Source organism: Centropristis striata, chromosome 3, assembly GCF_030273125.1.
Source record: "Centropristis striata isolate RG_2023a ecotype Rhode Island chromosome 3, C.striata_1.0, whole genome shotgun sequence".
Classification (NCBI taxonomy): domain Eukaryota; kingdom Metazoa; phylum Chordata; class Actinopteri; order Perciformes; family Serranidae; genus Centropristis; species Centropristis striata.
Window position 1 is genome coordinate 34,276,312 of NC_081519.1, and position 20,814 is coordinate 34,297,125.

The window sequence follows — 20,814 nt, forward strand, 5'->3', positions numbered from 1 at the left end:
AACACCACGGAAGGTAAAATTAATATCTCCAGGTGCATCATGGTAGCACGGTTGCTGGATATAAAATGTATTTTATTTATAATATCACAGAAATTAGGACATATAGACTCATAGAGCTTCCAATGTATATTTGAAAATCCTGAACAGGAGGAAGTAGTGCCTTAGTTGGGGACTATTTACAACAAATGTTGCATTAGTGAGTATTCATTCCATGTGAGAGAGTGTGTTCATGAGGATAAGGGAAATGGCACACAGTGTACAAATGTGGCTTGCTAATTGGTTGTTTTTGGCCAAAAACGAAGGATTATTAGACTGGAGAAACAACACACATGAGGATCTATTCATTGTTTTTTTTGGTCTTTTTAATGACATTTGTAGACAATTAGAAAATCCTAGAATATCACCAGTGGTGATTCAACTTAGAATAAAAGGGTGAAAGCATGTAAAATGTGTCACAGGTTGTGAATTATGCCTGAAATAAACACCTCGGGTTAATCTGCACTTGCCAATTTCATGTCACTTATCTAATGTGACGGCTGCATCAATATCCCACCTATTTTATTTGTAATATCACAGAAATGAGAAGCTATAGACCAGAGGTGGGACCAAGTCAATATTTTGCAAATCACAAGTAAGTCTCCGCAAGTCCTGAGTCAAGACTGACAAATCTCAAGTCAAGCCCCAAATCCTACAGTTTGAGTTTAGAGCCCTTTCGAGTCCTTTTAACAACAAAGTAATAATATTTACACAGATCATGTTTGCTTTTAAAATCTGTTACTTTTTTTTGCAAGAACGTTCTTCAAACACATTTGAAAAAAACAAACAAAAAACAAGAGCAAATTGCACCATAACTAGTTCCACAGCATTTTCTGTCCTGTCTTGTCTCATCTCATATTGTGTGTGTGTGTGTGTGTGTGTGTGTGTGTGTGTGTGTGTCTGTGGTGTGTGTGTGTGTGTGTGTCTGTGGTGTGTGTGTACATGTGAGTATGTGAATTTATATGAACAAAACTATCTTTGGTATCATTTTAGCCAACTGGCGGCGTTTTTTGACATTTCTTCTTCATTGGTTGTCCTGTAATTTGATTGGATGGATGCTGTCAGATCAAAATAACGTGGATCGAATTTGATTGGATGTGTGTGCCGACAGCACAAGTCAGACACACACAGACAGACACAGTGAGAGACGCACACATTTACACAAAGAGAGACAAAGCGGTCCTTAGTAACATACTTTTTAAGTTATTAGTCAAAGTCGAGTTGCAATTCTCTTTACATTTTGTCAGGTCGAGTCAAAAGTCATCAAATTCATGACTCAAGTCTCCACACCTCTGCTACAGACTCTCTCTCATAGACTTTCCAGTGTTTATTTGAACAGGAACACCTTTAATTGTGTGTACATTTCCAAAGGTTTTGCTCACCAGAGGCCATCTTGTTGTCGTGGGCAGCGGGGCCATCACCGAGAACGTTCTTCACCTGCAGGAACTCATCCGTGCGGTCGCCTCCGATGATGGTGAATCCGAATCCCTGGGCACTCTTCTTCAGCGCCGTATGGTACATCTCACCCTTCAGCTCGCTGGGGTCTGAAGTGAAGCCAAACGCACCGCCCTTACCTGCAAACAAAAAGAAATTGTCATGTGTGTAAACAGAGGGAGGGGTACTGTACTGTACAGAGAAAGCCTGAATGACAAGCTTTTATCACACACAAGTCTCCAAACAGAGCCCGACATCAAACGCAACAACACAGATTAATAATTTCATATCCCTCTTGAAAGACAGCAAAATCCATCCATGTCTGCATTGAGCGTCGATGACACGCATTATGTGCCTGGGATCAACATAGTAATTAGTCATTTCTAATTAACAGGCATGATGTACACGCCTCAAGTAGATAAACCCATCAACAGAGACCTTTTTGTGCAACCCCGCAGAGAGGAACACAAACACACAGATGAAATTATAGAAAATGTTCTCTTTACATGCCAATTTGCTTGTTAACTGCTATGTGCTTCCACCTATTAGAGAACTATGGAGCAGAACTGTGATATAACACATCTGACAGTGTCCAATTTAGCACAGTGTCCTCTCCTATCCCCTTCCTTCTGCAGTCAGTGACTCAGAAAAAAAGAGGTTTGTCAGTGGAGACTTTTTATAACTTGAGTAAGGAACAACTTAAGGTCAGTGGCAACATCAATATGGACCAGCTGCCTGGCTGTGGCATATGCTATACACTAGATAACCAACTGTCAGGGTCACACTGAATTAAACTGAACAGCTTTCCTATCTTGCATTACTGAGGTATCAGCACTTTAGATCATGGACACACCATTTTTTCCCCTCGATGCCTGATGGTCTCTGGACCGCGTTATAGCTTCGGCTCAAAAACACTAAAACTGAAGCCAGCTGTTGATAAATGATGCACACTCCAGCAGCTGTGCTTCATACTGAGAGAATGTGTTGTGGCTGTCTGTTTACGGAAATATCATTCTACGGTCTGTCATTTTTAAAAAGTAGTTTCTTAATATACAAACCAATGAACTGCAGAGAGCAAGCATATACCTGAAAGACAAATACAGAAATAATTGACAAAGTATGGTGTGTCAACAATACCAATAATGTATTTATTTAAAAACTAGAACAACCGGCTCAAGGTTGCATGCTTCTGCAAACCAGTCAAGTTGCAGTTTACATGCATGGCTTTCCAGAGTGGAATTTAATAACCTTTGCACTTCTTGTTCCCCGCTGGTGGAACACACTACCAGTTCCTACCAGAGCAGGGGCGTCCCTCTCTACCTTTAAAAAACTCCTGAAGACCCATCTCTTCAGAGAGCATCTTCTCTCCTAGACCACATGATAAGTCTACTCCTCAAAGAATTGTCACTAGCACTAATAGCTCTTATTGCACTATACCTTGATTGTTTGCTTTTTACTCTTCCTGTAAGTCGCTTTGGATAAAAGCGTCTGCTAAATGACTAAATGTAAATGTAATGTAAACCAGTATTAGGTTTATTTTTTCATGAAACATGGATGGTTCTGCATCTTTTACCAGCAGCACAGAAGATCGATACAATCACAACAGTTTCAAGATTAGTGTCATCAATTCATTATCTGACCAATTTTGAATGATGTTCACAATCTGCCCTTCAATCCTCCCTGAGTTATGGCGTTGCATAATGGCCAGAAAATGTCAATTTTTGCAGAACGTTATGATGTCACAGTGAAGTTACCCTTTGACTTTTTGGATAAAAATGTTAAATTAGTGTGAAATCTTGTAATAATTAGCATATGACTTCTTAAATTATAGCCAAATTGAGGACATGTGAGGTCACAGCGATGTTGACAGCGAAGATGATGATTAGTTCATCCATAAGTTCAAGTCAATGTTTGTGCCAGATGTAATAAAATTTCCTGAAAGCATCCAGATATGCCCCATGTCACAAGAAAGGGACAGACATATTGTCACAGTGACCTTTGACCTCCAAACTCTAAACAGATCATCCATGAGTCTCAGTGGATTTGTAAGATTTGTTCCAAATTTGAAAAAATGTGGCTGCATAAAAATGCTCAAAATGTTGTTTTTGTGTTTAATTCATTATTTTTTTAACCATTAAATTCTGGTAAAAAAGAAATAAAAATCCAACAAAAAGAGCTTGTTTCTCCAAAGAAACTATGACACAACTAAAAACAGTAGTTCATTGCCACCATGGAAGTTCAAATATGTAGTCAGACTACTTATTCAATTTGAGTAAATATTTACCAACTACCTCTGCAAAGGCCATGGCCAATCTTGCAATGTAAAAGAAAAACAATGTGTGTATGTGCTCTGTGATTCAGATCCACTACAAAACTTAATGGATTCTTCTTTGGTCCATGCTACACCCTTCCAACAAGTTTCATGAAAATCAGGCTGGTAGATTTTCCATAATCCTGCTGACAAACAACAAATAAAGCCTTATCCTCCACCAAGGAGGTAATACTTGCTCGGTTATATTGTCATTTTCTTACTGTCAACAAATCGTATCAAAACACTAAAACAAACACTGTAATCCAGTGAAAAACTGCCATAGTTTTATCGATCAAACAGGAGAGAATAAAATCCTGAACAGGAGACGGTAGTGCCTTGTTTGGAGACTATTTACAACAACAAATGTTGCTTCAGTGAGTATAAATTTCATGTGAGAGAGTGTTTTCATGATGATAAGGGAAATGCCATGCAGTGTACAAATGTGGTTTGCTAATTTGTTGTTTTTGGACAAGAATTAAGGATTATTAGACTGGAGAAACAACACACATGAGGATCTATTCATTGTTGTTTTTGGTCTTTTTAATGACATTTGTTGACAATAAGAAAATCCTAGAATATCACCAGTGGTGGTTCAACTTATAATAAAAGGGTGAAAGCATGTAACACGTGTCACAGGTTGTGAATTATGCCTAAAATAAACACCTCGGGTTAATTTGCACTTGCCAATTTAATGTCACTTGTGAGAGCTGCAGCTAAAATGAGCCGACTGCATCAATGTCTCACCTGGAAACGTCTGCTCTGCCTATGCAAATCTAAACTTGCATATCTTCTTCCAATTCCATCTCTTTTATCTCTCTCTGTTGCACATGCCAATTTCCACATCTAATTTTCAGTATCGCAGCAGCAGCATTCTATAGGCTAGAAAGTAACAACTGCATATTTGCCTTCAGTTTAAAAACACTCTATAACTTTCAGCGGTGTGTGTGAGGAATTTATATGCAGGCAGTCTCGTTCTATGAAATGGTTCAGCAGACATAAACATCCAGTGCTGAAGTGAACGGTTGGGAGTGTGTGTAACTTATCACAGTCAGTGTGGACTCCAGATGTCCACACTTTTGCATGGATCAAGCAAAGCTCATTTACATAATCATATTCAAATTGCTTGATAAACTCAACATGGGATGTTTTTTCTTCTTCCCGCCAGTGAGTGCAGAAATAACAAATTGACTGAATGTTTTGTGTGTGAAGAAACAGACAGAGGTAATGGAGGAAGAATGAAACGGAGAGGGAGGAAGTGAGTGCGGCGTGTGCGAGCCTGTACTTGTGTGGGAGAGTCCAAGAAAGGTCTCTGTGCCAATGTTTGTGGGCAGACTTTGAAAGCCAGAGGCAGACAAAACCATCAGATCCGGCGCATCAAACAGCCGTGGTTTTTGATTTCTCGTGTGTGACTCAATTTCGTTGTAAATCTCCAGCGACTTTATTTTGCATAATTGGGAAGACATCTCTCTTACTACATCAAGTGAGCAACAGAGGCTGCTGTTTTCCAGGAGTGCACCTTGAACATCAGAATGTAAAAACTAGGGTTGATGAGCAGGTCAAATACCATGTGCACAATGTAGACAACCAATCAGAGCAAAGCAACGCATTTGGGCACAAAGCCTGGTATGTTGGCAGGCTGACAAACACCACAGTATAATTCCCTTTACAAGTTTAGCTGCAGCAACATGGACCTAAAAACATTCAATAGATAAAGACTGCAGTAGTCCATGAAATAACAATGAGAGCCCGGCCGATGTGACGTTATTGAGACAGATGCCAAAAAAATGAATCTATAATCGATATGGTGGAATGAGCTGGAATGAAAATAAACCTTTTTTATGTGGATTGTGCACCGATTTTTTTTACCACTCTGCGAATGTTCCCAGAGAGCTACTTTCTCAAACATAAAACTTTGATTACTATACATCATACAGACAATGTATTACATTGTCAGCCAATTCTATAAATGATAACCAGTGTTTGAATGTAACTAAGTACATTTACTCAAATACTGTACTTAAGTACAATTTTGAGGTACGTGTACTTTACTTGAGTATTTCAATATCGTTATGCAATATCTGCATAACGAGTACTTTTACTTTTGATGCTTTAAGTACATTTTGATGCTGATACTTGTACTTTTACTTCAGTAAGTTTTAGTAATTGCAGTGTGGTATTAGTACTTTTACTTAAATAAGGGATCTGAATACTTCTTCCACCACTGATGATAACTTAAGAAAATAAAGAATAAATAAGAATAAAATAAAAAGATAAATAAATATAATTACTGTTCAAAAAATACTTTAAAAAAATGAAAAATCAATATCTAACACCATTTTCTTAATCATGCATCTAACATTTTCTACATTATATACTATATTATATGACATTATATACAGAACATATCGGGCAGCATATAGAAAGATACTGACAGGCCTTTGGTCAACAGATATATCTGTCTGCCTCTAATAAAATAACTCTAAAAGTGTTGAAAGGGGCATTTTTTAATAAAGACACTACATCAAACATCAAATAAAAATTTTATATGATAAGAATTTAATTTATTCTGCTACTTTTCTGTGTGAAGATTTGCATGTAATAATACACCTTCTTATGTTTTAACAGTAATAATTTACATGATATAAAACTCCCTGGGAATCTGTACAAATCAGAACTCTAGCCCGGGGTGTAACCGCCGCCTGACGCCTCGGTTTCATCACAGCAACTGTCTGACAGCTCACTAGGTTGTGTAATCGGTAATCAGGGGCGAGATGGCGGTTTCCTCAGTCCCCGCACACCTGAGCAGAGAAACGTCTGATTATGCTTGGCCTCTCTGACGTGCTGTTCCACCAGCTGTTGCCACATGCACCGCTAAAAGCCGCCCTCCTCCCCTGCATCCCCCCTCACGCTCCCTGAAACCCTGCCAGCGCTACCAGCCCGTCTATCTCCAACGCTGCAGCACTGTAATCTATTATACATCCATTGTAATGAAAACATGCTTAATTCATAATGTTTATTGCAGAAGAAAAATGGCCTGTCAACCTAAAGAACAAACCATTAACGCTGCGCTGACAAAGACCGGTGCTATACGTGTGAAGCAGGGAAGAGCACGCTCATTTTTGACAATCTATTATTGTTTGAGGCTACTTGAAGGTTGACACGTTCAGCTGACCTTGCATGAAATGATGAAATTCCTACTGCGTTCTATTCCCAGAAAACATATTTATCACAGCGCTGGGGTGGAAAGGTTGGCCTTAGTACAGAGCGTAAGCCAAAGTAATTAAACTACAATTATGTTTTAGACAATTAGCTGATGTTCATGTCCAGAGTGATTTAAAGCGAGTACAGAAATAGAATAAGCTCAGTGAAAATTTGTTACAAGGCTCCAGTAAAGACTCGTTTTGGTCCTATATATCATACACAAAAAAATGGAGAAAAAAAGGTAAAAAATAAACAACACAATACAGAAATCAGACCGATGTAACAAAGAGATTTTCATTTTAGATGACTGAGTTTTTACTGGAATATACTTGTGCCGTTGTTCATACCCAGACAGACAATGACGAGGGTGACAGTCAGAAAGCTGCTGGAAGTAATTATAGCTATGCATGTACTCACATGTCTTATAAACCTGAAGGAGATGTCAAATCCCTACAGGCAAGGTGCAGTATCTCATGATGCTTTAAAGGTCACTGTCACATGTGTTGGAGCAGAACTGTTCCATGTGTGCAAAATCTAATTCAGTGTGTCCTTTACTCAACTCCTGTATGAAATGCAGGATTTTTTGTTTTCTGTGCCAACACTCCAAATGGAGAGGAAGTTGAAGAGGGGCACAGTGTTCTGCAGTGCTGCTGTTACCTTGGGAAGGTGCTGCTGCGGCTTGTTGGATCGCAGCCGTCTCTTGGCTCAGCTTCTTTTTTGCCTCCAGGACCGGGTTCTCAAACTGGGTTTTCTGGTTGATGTGGCTGTAACATAAACAGGCTCGGATTTAAGGGAAGAAATATACAAAAACACACTCAATATGAACACACACACATACACGCTTGTACTTCTATCTTTGTAAGGACGCTTCATTGACACAATGCATTCCCTAGCCTCCTTCTAACCACATCAAATAAATGTTTAATCTCAACCATTACCCTAACCTAGACCTAACTGCAACCTTAAAACCAAATCTTAACCAGTGGTGGAAAAAGTATTTAGACCCCTTACTTAAGTGAAAGTACTAATACCACACTGTGAAATTACTCCACTACAAGTAAAAGTGCTGCATTCAAAACTTACTGAAGTTAAAGTACAAAAGTATCAGCATCAAAATGTACTAATGTAAATTTCAAAGTAAAAGTACTCGTTATGCAGAATGGACCCACTCAGTTTCTTATGTTCCAAATATATAATTTGATTAACATAATTATTGAAGCATTATGTAAGCAGCATTTTAATTTTCTCAAGGTAGGGCTCATTTTAACTACCTAATAAACTGTTGCGGGGGTGAGGATGTTAAACTCGACCTGAAAAGTAACTAAAGCTGTCAGATAAATGTAGTGGGGTAATAAGTAAAAAATAAAATGGAAATACTCAAGTAAAGTACAAATACCTCAAAATTGCACTTAAGTACAGTACTTGAATAAATGTAATTAGTTATATTCAACACTGGTCTTAACTCTCAAACAGGCCTTTGACGAAGTGAGGACCTTCCAAAATGTCCAAACATCCCAAAAATGTAAAAAAAAAAAAAAGTTTTTAACAGAAATCACATTTATTTAGATTTATTTCTCATATCTTAAACCAAGACTTCAGTCTTATATGTAATGATTTACCTTATGGGGATTTGCATTTTGTCCCCCTAAGAAAGGCAAGTCCCCACAGCATGACTGTATGAACAGATTTATGTCCCCACAACGTGAGTAATATACACAAACACACACATACACACACCTCTGACCTTCTGTGCTTACTGTGCTACTTTTCTGCAATTAATTATGAATGCACCTTCCCTATAAAGCAACCGTGATTTTCTAATACAGGGATACTATAGTGGTGCCATTATTAATGCATTCATAAACACAGCACACTACAGTAAAGGCTTGTTCACCTCCTCTTTTATGTGGGGAAACTACCGGGGCTTATAGCAATTTAATATTGTAGGAAATGAACCCCCCGACTGCCAACAACATCCTGTTCCTCTACAACAAGGTAAACAGCCTGTTGTCCCCCTGGCATACAAACCACAGCCATTGTATCATAGTGAGCTCATTTCAAGCTAAAGCACTGGCAGCTATAAGCTCCATCTATATGCCATTGACTCTCCTTGTCCAAACAGTAAGAGCTTCTCTCTCGTGTCACTTCTACCTAGGAGAGATGCATCTGCAGTCTGAGCAATAAAACAACGTGAGCGTTCCCATTTTCCTTTCATCACAACAGATTGCTACCTCTCCTTTCAGCCCCCTCTTTCCTCCCTCCATGCATTCTAGTTGAAAGTCTCCCCACTTCTCTCGACTGCTGTTTACAATGGCTATGTTTCACCGATTTCCTGCTGGGGCGCTGAGCAGAAAGAACACATTTTGCACACAGACACAAATATACCAACAATATGCAGAGACGTATGCACATTCTGCACACACGCTTAGTACACAAACAGCGGCACAACACAAGGAGATCAGAGTTGTGCTCACACACAGGTCACAGCAATGCTTCCTGCAGAGTTTCATTTTGCCACCCACTGATAAACAATGGGAAAATCCTGATCAGAATCTTCAACTCTTCTCCTGACCGGAGATAAACAAAACGAGCCATGTGTTGAATCCATTTGTTTATTTTTAGGCGGTATTGATTCATGCTGGCCCACTGCTAATATACACAAAGCTGTATAATATGCACTTGTGCTCTGATCCTTCTGGTGAAATGCATCTGTGTGTTATGTGAGGAACAAGTGTGATAAATCAATCTTCACCGTTTGGATAATGGGCTGGAAATTACATATAATAATAAATCAGTAGAACTTACTCGACATAGTATGTGCCGTACTGTGGGTCGTCGATTTCCTCCCAGCCGTAAGGCAACTCTGCAAACAGAAAACCATTGTGTTGTGCAAAGATGCAAATAGGGAGCAGGCATAAAGATAGCAGAATGGAAGGGAGCGGAGGAAGAGCAGGCACAATGTTTAGCACACAGTCATCTGGGAGTTGTAACCCATTCAGCATTGCGGTGAGGTAGTTACCAGTGTGTTTCTTTTTCCACCTGACTGGGACGTTTAGCATAAGAAAGTAGCCATGAAAATAGCCTACAATGATTTAGTGAACATTTGTGTGGTTTCAACAAGCAGGCCGGCTGGAATGGCTGTTGTACGTCATGCCCTGATGAGCATATCAGGCAGAGGGAGAGAAAAGAGAGAAAGAGAGAGAGAGAGAGAGAAAAAAGAGCTCTTCACGCAAGAGAGAGCTTTGGAGTAGCTTTTCAGAAACAACACACCAACTAGCTTTCTGTCCGCCTGTAAAAATCCATTAAAACCCGGCTGGAAGGGTCCCACTCTTTCAGCCGTGGCCACTCTCTGTTTCTGCCTGCACTTAAGCCCACATTAGCATCCTGGGGATACAAAGGCAAGTCTGGAATTCCTTAAAGTAGTCCTTTAGGTAAATTAGGTCACGTGACTGAGGGTTACTCTTAGATGTCATGTCAATTCACGGACAAGTTATGGAGTCATACTTTAGCCTGGTTATTTGATTAAAGGTGTGTAAAGTGATGGTTCGTGTAATGCGGGGCTTATACAATAGAGGTATGCCCTTGTGTAAATACATGTGCAGTAGTTAATGGAATGACTGCATGCTTGAGTACACCCGCTGAGTAGTGCAGCCTACATACCTCCATCTTCACACTTCTCAGGGGGCTTCGCCTTCTTCGCCAAGCGGGGGTCCAACCACGTGGTCGTCTTGGTATTGTGACTGCAGGAGCACAAGGAGCAGCCAGTAAATATCAGCTATAAAGACCTGTGACAGCAGAGAAACCGCTGCAGAGGCACAAGTAGCCAATAAAGCGATGCGCCCGGGCTGCAAAAGGCGACAGCCGTATTCTCCTGTGTAATATGCTTTCGTGAATAAGAGTCACCGGGATTCATCAACAAACATTTGATCCGTTGGTTTACGTTCAGCTGTCACATTACCGTGTTTATGGCGAGGTGGCATTTTCAGAGGGGAGGGGAAAAAACCCTCCGAATGTGAAACCCGACAAACTCGTTTATCCTCAAGTGTGTTAAACAACTGGGGTGTGTAATCAGGAGGAAAATCACAATGGTCTTCTGATATCTTTAGAGACAAGTGGCTTAGAGCCCAATATGAATAAAACAGACACGCTTGCACACACACACACACACACACACACACACACACACACACACAAACACACACGCCTGTATATACTGTACAGGATATACACCCACACACAAAAATAGACCTCTGAGAAAGGCTTGTTTACTTGATTGTTCAAAAATCAAGTATTGATTGGTTTAGTGAAAAGCTTCACATCTGTCTTTATGTTCGGAAAAAGAAAACAACTTTGACAGTCAATTGGTGCATTTATACTGAAGCTGTGTGTATGTGTGTTTTTTTGTGTGTGTGTGTGTGTGTGTGTATGTGTGTGGTGGGGGGTGTCTCCAATGTCAGTCAAGTAATTATGGAAGGATCAGTGTGTGTATATTTTTGCCCATTTCACTCTGTCTTTTCTTTGTATTTGAACATGCTGTTGTTGAGCTGATTTTTTTTTTTTCATTCATTTGTCATTCAGTGATGAGATGATGCCACATGCAGATAACAAACCCATCATTAAACACACGGGATCAAACCTAACCCTATTGTTGAGCTGATTAGATACTGATTTGATAATACCAGACACATTCAGCTGTGTTTCATATTCCATTAAATAGACAGTAGTAAACAAAATAAATCAGATGTACAAACAACACTTTCAGACATCAACATCACATCTTGCAGCACACACCCCTGCAGTTGTAAGATGACATAATTGACATAAGCAACAACATTCAAGTTGTAAATTCTATCCATCATCGTACAGCATGCAGAGTTCACAAAAGCTGAAACCATGTTTTAATATAATATTTACCTGTAGCCTCATCTTACTGTTATTATTTTTCTTATTGTAAAAAAAAGCCCCAGAGACAAGTAGGTGATTTGTTAGCAAAATACCCAAAATGAAGGGGGCAGGGGATTGTTTAGTTTTATACGTTAGTCTAGTCTGCTTGAGCCATTGACCCTTTATATGAATGAGGTTTGTGCTACAATCTATGGCCCCCGACCATGGCTCTGAGATATCAGTAGCCCAACTGTGCTGTGTATTGATAAGTCCATGGTGTTGCTGTCGTTGTTGCTGAAGCAGCAGACACACTGCAAAAAAGGGGTGTCCAAAAACAAGATAAAAACACTAAATCTGAGGGAAATTATCTCTCGCACTCTGCTCGGGCCAGTTCATCGCTGCTTGCAGCTTTAGTTTATCTTGTTTTAAGAGTTAATTTCTTATTTTAAGCGTTCAACATGCTTATTTCAAGATCACGACTAATCACGACTTTCACCCTTTCACCTTATAAGTTTAGTCTTGGATCTATATTTTCAGCAGCAGATTAATAATATGCGTTGCCCTAACAGTAATTCATGGCAGGTATCTAGGACTGACATGTTCATGGTGGTGAAGGAACTTTTCAATAGTTTTTGGCAACAGGCTGACAGGCTTTGGTCTTGCAGACATTTCTTGTTCATAGAATCAATTCATTTTCTGACTCCATCCGAAGTTTATTGTATGTATGTTTATGTATATGTACGGACGGGTTGATGGCTAATTCTTTCATCCCTGTCTTCCTGTCCTGTCCAGCCCGATTGCCTGTTAAGCGTCTTAGTGCGTTTAGAAAAGCACTATATAAATGGAATGTATTATTATTATTATTATTTTTGATGCCACCCATTGATTCAATCCCTGGCCATAGCAGTCTGCATGTTGAAGTATCCTTACGCAAGATGCTGAACCCCAGATTGCTCACGAGGGCTGTCCAATGACTGAGTGTGAATGGTTTAACTTACTGATGAACAACTGGCACCTTGGTAGCCTCCGCCACCAGTGTATGCATGTACAGTCTGTGTGAACGGGTTAACTGTTGATTGGTCCCTATGACTAGAAAAGCGCTGTACAGTCAATTCACCATTTGTTTGCAGTCTGAAAAACAACAATTATTGTCAGACATAATACTTTTCCCTCAGTTGCCAGTTCAGTTGAAAAACCTGATACCTTGAAGTAGAACTTATGCAATACATAATATTGAAACTTAATATTAATTTGGAGGATGCAGTTTGTACTGCTTCTGAATTATTGTAAAAGTTTATAATAAAAAGATACAGAAAATATGCAAATCACCATATTGGAAGACAATGAAATGTATAAATGTTAATAAATTGCTCACTAAAAATATTGAACTATTGACCTATTTATTCAGCACTAAATGGTCTCATGACCTGGTGGGTTGTGTCTTTACTTACTCTATGAAGTAGACCATGCCGGTCTCAGTGTAAGCCATCTCCCAGTTAAGGGGCAGGGGCTCCAGGCTGTCATCGCGAGGGAGAGAACTCCATGTGCGGAAGTCCATGGTGCTGCTGGACTGGGTGTAGCTGGGCACCGCTTTCCTCCAGTCTGCCCCCTCTTTGTGCTCTGTGGAGAGAGAGAAACAGGGGAAAGAAACAGGGAGAAGACAGAGCACAGAGTGGATGGTTAGCCTGCAGGAACACCTCTGCCCTCCTGTTTTCCTACGTGCTGCTGAGGAGCGAAGGCTGATGTCGCTCATGGGATTTGCATGTGAGAGCTGATGTGTGTGAGTGTGTGAGTGTGTGTGTGTGTGTGTGTGTGTGCTTGCCCAAAGCGCTGTTTTGCATTTGCATGTGCACACAGTGTTAAAGCGTATGAATACGTGGATATGTACATCCCCTGTGGGCTGCCGTGATGAGGCAGGTATTCACTTTAGAAAGAACCATTTGAGCCCAAGGCGGTTTCTGTATGATAATACTTTACCGCTGCTCTTCACCTACTGCATCCACAGACACCCATTAATGAGAGACTGCCCCACAATGAACATGAAACATACAACAAAGGCCTATTTCACTTAGCATTTCATACCTTCCCTCAGAAGACGGTTAGAAAGGGATGAAACACAAGTGCTTTTCATCCCTTTCGTTTTATGTGCAGCTAACCTTCTCACAACCCAGGGTGACGCCTAAAGATGTTGCACGGACCACATTTCGGGGTGATGTTTTTCCTAAAGATCCTCCCACGTGAAGTTTGGATTTAATACATAATTGCAAAAAAAAAAAATCCAGCTCCTCTCAGCAGCCTCAACATTTTAGCTATTTGCAGCATCTAAAACACTTTCTTTTTTTGCCTCTTTGATCAAAATGTGCTCCATATTTCAAGGCACAAAGAGATTGAATGCACATGTGTTTGAAGAGCCATGTAAACACTAAGAGAAGCAGCCTGAGGGCAGCGCCTGAAGGAGAGTTGAGGTCATCAGGTTCGCCGCAGGGTGAGCGTCCACTCAACAGGGGGGTGATAAGGACAGCCTTAGCAAAGATGGGTGAAAGCTGCAGTCAAGAGTTTAGAGACTTAGAGCTCACATTTTCCATTAACCTCTTTTTTCATTCGACCATAACTCTGCCCATCTATGGCTGGTCTGAGACTTCGCTGCCACAGCTGTGGGCTGTAACAGAGCAGTCATTTGTGACTGGTTTCTTTCCATAAAAAGAACTCCTGGATGTCTGGGCATCGTTTTGTGTTTGATTTCAATATGACAGAGCGGTTGGGTAAACAGACTTTGGATTTCGGTGAATCCTTTGTACAGCTGAGCAAGCAGTGTTTGAGCCGTGACTGTCAAAACAATGTTTCATTCTGTAAAGAAAAATACCATTTTCAGCTTGGACTTGCCTCAGTGTTAACCCCAATTCCCTCACTATAAAAACCCAGGTATGGTGCACAGTATGTAACCCATTTCTGTTGCAGAGCTGTTCTCCTTGTGAGCTTTAAGGACAGGTTTGTTCCTCAGAGAGCCGAGGAGTTTCCTGATTGATCGCATACACAGTGTACTCTTCTCTGGATGAGACTTTCTCAAGGTGACCTCTGCTACAGTATTAGGAGGTAACAGTAACAGAGCTGCCAGTGGAAGATTTATTGACAGTGTAACCAGCACATTTGAATATGTGTGAGAATACGGTCACTTTGGAGACAGCATGTCAGCCTCGTTTAGTCACTAAATGTTGCTTAAAAGCAGATCAGTAATATATCATTTGTTTATCCAAATTACAAAAAAACATATTTTCTCACTTAGCTTTTGTAGCATAAAGGCAGACAGGTGGGTTTTGGTTTTATTTGCTCAGAGATATAACAGTAAAGTCTGTGGATTATACACAGAAAAGCTGCAAAAACTGTCTCATCTGCTGACTATTTTCTCCATTAATCTATTAATCATATAGTCAATAAAACATCAGACAAATGTCCATCACAAGTTTCCGGAATCCAATATGCCTTTTATAAATGTCTTATTTTTAATGACAGTCAAAACCAAAAAGAGATTAGTATTATTTTCCATAATGTAGGGTGATATGATGATTTTATATATTGTTTCTATCACAATATCAAAAAGCCAGTGGCTTTGGAATATGTTTTACATTCGGATTGTTGCACATGGGAGCAAAGCTTAAAAATAATATACAAAATATGCTTTACTGGTTTATGGTTATTTCATGTAGAGTACTTATTTACTGAATCATCAGAAAACATGCTATGTCGTGATATATATATATTGTTATTGATATATGAAATGGCCTAAGATACCCTACAACAATGTAAGACAAAAAAAAGCAAAAACCCTCACATTTAATAGGCCGAAACCATCAAATAACTGGTGTGATTGCTTGAAAATAAAACCAAATTAATGACTATCATAATTCATGCAGATCATTTGTTGTTGATCAAGTAGATTAATCATTTAAGCTCTCATCCAGTAAAAGGGAGAAACTGTTTCTGTTGAACTTTTGTAATTTCTTAAAGCTGTGACCATAAGGTCAATTTGGGTCCACCTGAGACCCGAACATGGGGACACATATCAGGCCAGGGGCCTAATTATATTCAGTCAATTTGGATCAGAGAGCGTTCTGTTGCTGCAGGCCTGTGTGCCAATGTGTCTATAATATGAATAGATCCAATATCCAAATGGCAAAAACTGAGGAAAGAGTCAGAGCCATTGTTTTTTCTCTATTTGGGTGTTTCGGTCAGCTGCACTTAGATTGGATCTAATTAAACTTGGAATTGGTTCTGACTGTCCTTGGGTCCCCTTCTTTCTTTTGCAACTCATTTGGCTTGAGGTAGCTTTTCCATGGTTTTTGTTTCAGATCAGGTCCAAAATTTGTATCCTCCTTACTGATGGCAGCACTAAGAAAATTCTGCACACCCTCTGTTTTGTTTTGTGGGGTTGGCAGACATCTAAGGGACAAAAAAGATATCTAAAAACCTGGACAAACAAAGCTAAATCTAAGTAAGTTTCAGTAATATTTTCTGGCAGTTTTTGAAGATCAAATCATTTCAGTTTTATATTCTTAAAAACAAAAACGGTTTGCACCAGTAGTTACATTTACTGTATAACAAATCTCCTTTCCCTGGAACCTAATTATGAATTGAAAAAAAACAACGTAAATACAATTTGATCCGGTGGAAAATACTACAACCTCTAGTGACAAATGAATGAGAAGCGGGTGGGATAAGAGCTTAAGACAGATGATCAAGCTGCTCAGGAGGATGTAGTCTGACAATCTTTTAATGCCATTTTATGAGACGGATTGAGGAATGCTCAGTCCTGTAGTGTCCTTAAACACCCATTGGGCCCATCAAAGGATATACAATCTGCAACAAGCCAAGTCTTTATGTCTTACAAGCGACAGTGACCTGATGTGGCAATTGCACAGCCAAAAGAGAAACAGAGCACGGCAGAATCTCGGAAATTTAACATGACATTCTGCGTTGTGACATTTACTGACCAGGCAATCCATTGACCAGCGGTGGCCTCTCATCATCATCTTCCTCCTCGGGGACCGCGCTGTCCTTCCTGTCCATCTTGCTGACTGAAGTGGTGCGTTTCCTGGGGACATCTCCACCATAGTCTTCATCAAACAGCACCTGATCCACCAGGTCGGGCTGCACCAGGTTGGGTTCCGCTGGAGGCTTCGGGGTCCCGTAGTAGTTACCTGTCAAAGTAAAGAAAAGAGGAGCAGAGAGAGGAATGAGAAGTCATAAAATAATAAAAATACAAACGGATAAGGAGCCACAAAAAGGCAACTGCAGTGGACAGAAACATGAAACAGTATTGTGCCTTAAACTGTGCAATTTCTACGTTAGTATGAGTGAGAGAGATCACCCGCCATGTCAAACATCACTCCAATTTATCTGATTTAAATCAGGTTTAAACATTAATTCTTTAAATGTCACACATCAGCACTCAAGGTTGACTTTGTACAAGTTTCATAGGCCTGCTTCCTCTGCATGACTTTCACGTCTCTTAACCCCCTGCTTTGTTTTCCCTCGATAACTGCACCACAGGGCTGTCATGACTCATGTAACATTAAAATCACTTCACTTGGAATTTGCCAGCAACTAATTACACTGATCATTGAATACAGCAATTATCTATCTCTCAGCTTGCTTTTTTTTTCTAATGAAGAAAAACCTTGTGTTACGGATTATAAATATTCAGTGGGAGAACAGCGCTCCGTAAAGAGAGGGGGATAGAGTGCAAAACTTTGTTAAATTATTTGCTCATTTAGCTCATGGGGTGATCCATCTATGTATGCCTGGTGAGCAGTATGTGGAACTCAATCTAGGCGAAGAAGAAGTAATTATTCAACCTCCATTAGGATTATAAATAATGTGCATACTAATTTATATACCGACCATTTATTACGATTATTTGTTTGCTAAATGCTGCTCCGTCAGATGTGTTTATGCAATGATATCAAATTAATTTTTTGGCAATCCATTTGTCAGGTCAAATATTTGCTGGGCTCTTACAATAAGCGATCATCAGATTGAGCCTACTCAGCTAAATCATGATCTATAATTAGATTAATTAAAGAATAGGCAGAGATACCGCTGGGAAAAAGGGATTTTCAGCAATTTAATTAGCCTTCATAAACTCAATCTTATTTTCAGTTGGACCATGGTATTACGAACCTTTGATGTGCTTAAGCATGAACATGCAGAGATCACAATTGCTGTGCTACAATAACAGCAACATTTATCAACTCCAGATCTTTTTATAGCAGATGCTGACACTGGCGTGCATGCCAGGGAGAACAGAGGGCTCTGAGGAACACATCACAGTCATTTCTGCAGCTTTACAGCACGATACAGTAACACCACAACAGCTTTTTTGATAAGTGAGCCCATCTCCGGTGCAGCATCATCTCCTCAGGCGTGCCAACTATAATACACAGCAAACTGGGTTAATGCCGCTATGCTCATCTTCCTCAAAGCAGTGGGAAGGTTGAGGAGGAGAAGGAGGCTGGATGAAAGCCCGCCCCTCCCCCCTTGTCGCTCGACTCTCTGTGTTTACTAAGCGACACTCATCCGCATTTGTCAAAGATGGCTTCATTAACAGGGGTGGCACATTGATAGCAAGGAGAGATTGGGTCTGCTGGCTAATCCCCGCCTGTCTCCTGCCGCACGCTGACATTCATCAGCCAGACGCTACGTGTGTGATTAATTACTTACAAACATGTCTCTTGGCCCCTGATAAATGTGTGTCGCAGATATAGAGGTGTGTGAAAGCGGAGCGTCAGTGAAGATTTGTGGCACCATTTGCTATTATAAATGGAGGGAAGCCTCATAAGCTGATGAGCAGGGGAGCTTGTCCGACGTTACTTGTGATCCTCGTGTCATAGGGTTGATGAGCCGGGAAGAGCGGGCCTCCTCTTTCAAAGTGCGTGCAAGCAATTTCATGGTGGTGGAATCAGCTGCCAGTAATGAAAAGACTCCTGTTGTCAAGGGCACTACGCACAAGCTACACAAGGTCATGGGCACACTTTCATCTCACCAGATCATGGACAGACAGCTACACAGCCACATTGCTACTAATGCATGAGTTCTGCACTCTCATTCGCATCCAATTTAATCTCCAGGTCTGTTTTCCTTCCTCGTTAAAATCTGACTCATTATCACAATGGGGATCCCAAAACAACAGATTTGACGTGGATCTGTATTTGGCAGAATTTTGCAGAGATTAGAGATGTCATTTAGTAGAGAAAAAACACACTCTACGTGTTAAATGTTATTTCTTTGGCAGCTGTCCCTCTAGTGTTGCACTTCACTGCACTGGACCATTCAGTTCTTGTCCGGCTGCTCTGTTTTGCTTTGAGAGAATGACCCAACCTGAACCTCAGAGGCGCCCAGACTGAGGAGGGACCCAGAGCCCAGAAAGACTTGCTCTCAGCGACTGGCGCAGATGGCGGATGTGTCTGCTTGGCAGGCAACCTGGGACCCTCCGGACCAACATGGAGCAGCCAGCTTGTACCCTACCAATCACAGAGCAGCCTGGACCCACAGAAACAGTCTTACCCTGGATAGTATGCATCCAAGTTGTGTCCTGACCTCTGTTCATCCTTTCTTGAGAGTGTGGGGGATCAACGTGGTCGTGGATGGCAAAATGATTGATAAAAAGAGTCGAGGAGAGGCTGTTTAAGTTGAAATTATGCGTAAATGAGTCCCATAAAATATTTTCTAGGTAGAGAAAAACGTTACACTTGAATCACTGACATAATGAACATTCATTTGGGACCATTAGTGGGACCATTATGATTAACCAAGAATCCCATTAGCTCAGTACCTTGAACGTTTAATGTTCGCCTTTAACCTGAAAGCAATTCATGAGGTCTCCACTGAAGGAATGTGACCCGTACAAGAGGACACCTGACCTTGTTTATTTTTTCCTCTTTTCAAAGAAAGGCTGCACTTCAACCACATCCAAATGGAGTAAATCCTATTCCTCGATCCAATTACATCCAGCTTCTCTTTGAGTTCACTATGCTGTGAGAGATCAACACTCACCACACAGCCATGCAGCACTTGTGCTTACTGGGTTTTAGAGGCAGAGAAGAGGCGGGGGCGGGGGGGCAGTCACTATCCCTGTGCTCAGTTCTTTCACAGAGACTCAAACCTTCCAACTTTTGAGAAGCTAATCCACACATCTGCACGCAGCCAAGGCAGCGCTGCTTCCGCTGCAAGGAGGTGTTTTTCCATTGGGAGCTGAGGAGCTCAGCATGCCTGTATATCAACTCTCTCTCTCTCTCTCTCTCTATTATGTGCTGTTTCTCATTTTGCTCTCCGTCTCTCCCTCTCCACCCTTGGTCAACCTCTTTATGAAGGTGTAAATCCCGCCTGGCTTCAGCTCACAGATGAAGGACAGCTCGTGGGCGACTTGGAAGCTCCTGAAACCTGATCTCAGAGTTCTTAGATGGTCTATTCCGGCACAAGGAGGGACAGGATTTTGCTCTGTGTACAAAGATGTGAATGTTTGTGCTCATACTGTATATATCAAATGTCATGTTGCCACGGTGCAACAAGGACAAGGATGGGAGAAGGGGACTGACACCTTATCACAAGGATCAGAGACTGCTGCAAGAACCTGCATCAACAGGCCTATCGAATATGCACTTCTCTATCCGTACATGCACACACAGAAACTTCTGCAAACACACTTGTGCACACCCGGAGAAAAAGCTACTCTCAGACTTAAGGCGCTTTCTCACTGGATGAGGATTTGACTTTATCTTTTAATTCTCCATCCTATAGGAAACACGAGAAGCAGCTGAATGAGAACGAGAGAATGGCGCGGAGAAGGTCCAATTCACGAGACCAGAGGTTGTCCCTCAAGCATTTAGAGAAATCCCCTCCCATTTCACAGCCGCCCGGATTTGCGGTAAGAAAGAATGAGCTTAAAGAGAGAG

General features: G+C 40.8%; 1 protein-coding gene across 1 annotated transcript in view; it reads right to left on the bottom strand.

The window, feature by feature from the left end:
• Positions 1–20,814, bottom strand: part of LOC131968442 (membrane-associated guanylate kinase, WW and PDZ domain-containing protein 3) — a 186,171-nt gene that overhangs the window by 24,529 nt on the left and 140,828 nt on the right. The window contains exons 4-9 of the mRNA XM_059329324.1: positions 16,855–17,061; positions 13,318–13,486; positions 10,643–10,722; positions 9,788–9,845; positions 7,640–7,746; positions 1,419–1,610 (exon numbers count right to left, since the gene is read on the bottom strand). Coding sequence (XP_059185307.1) covers positions 1,419–1,610; positions 7,640–7,746; positions 9,788–9,845; positions 10,643–10,722; positions 13,318–13,486; positions 16,855–17,061 — 813 coding nt within the window. The remainder of the gene's footprint in view (positions 1–1,418; positions 1,611–7,639; positions 7,747–9,787; positions 9,846–10,642; positions 10,723–13,317; positions 13,487–16,854; positions 17,062–20,814) is intronic.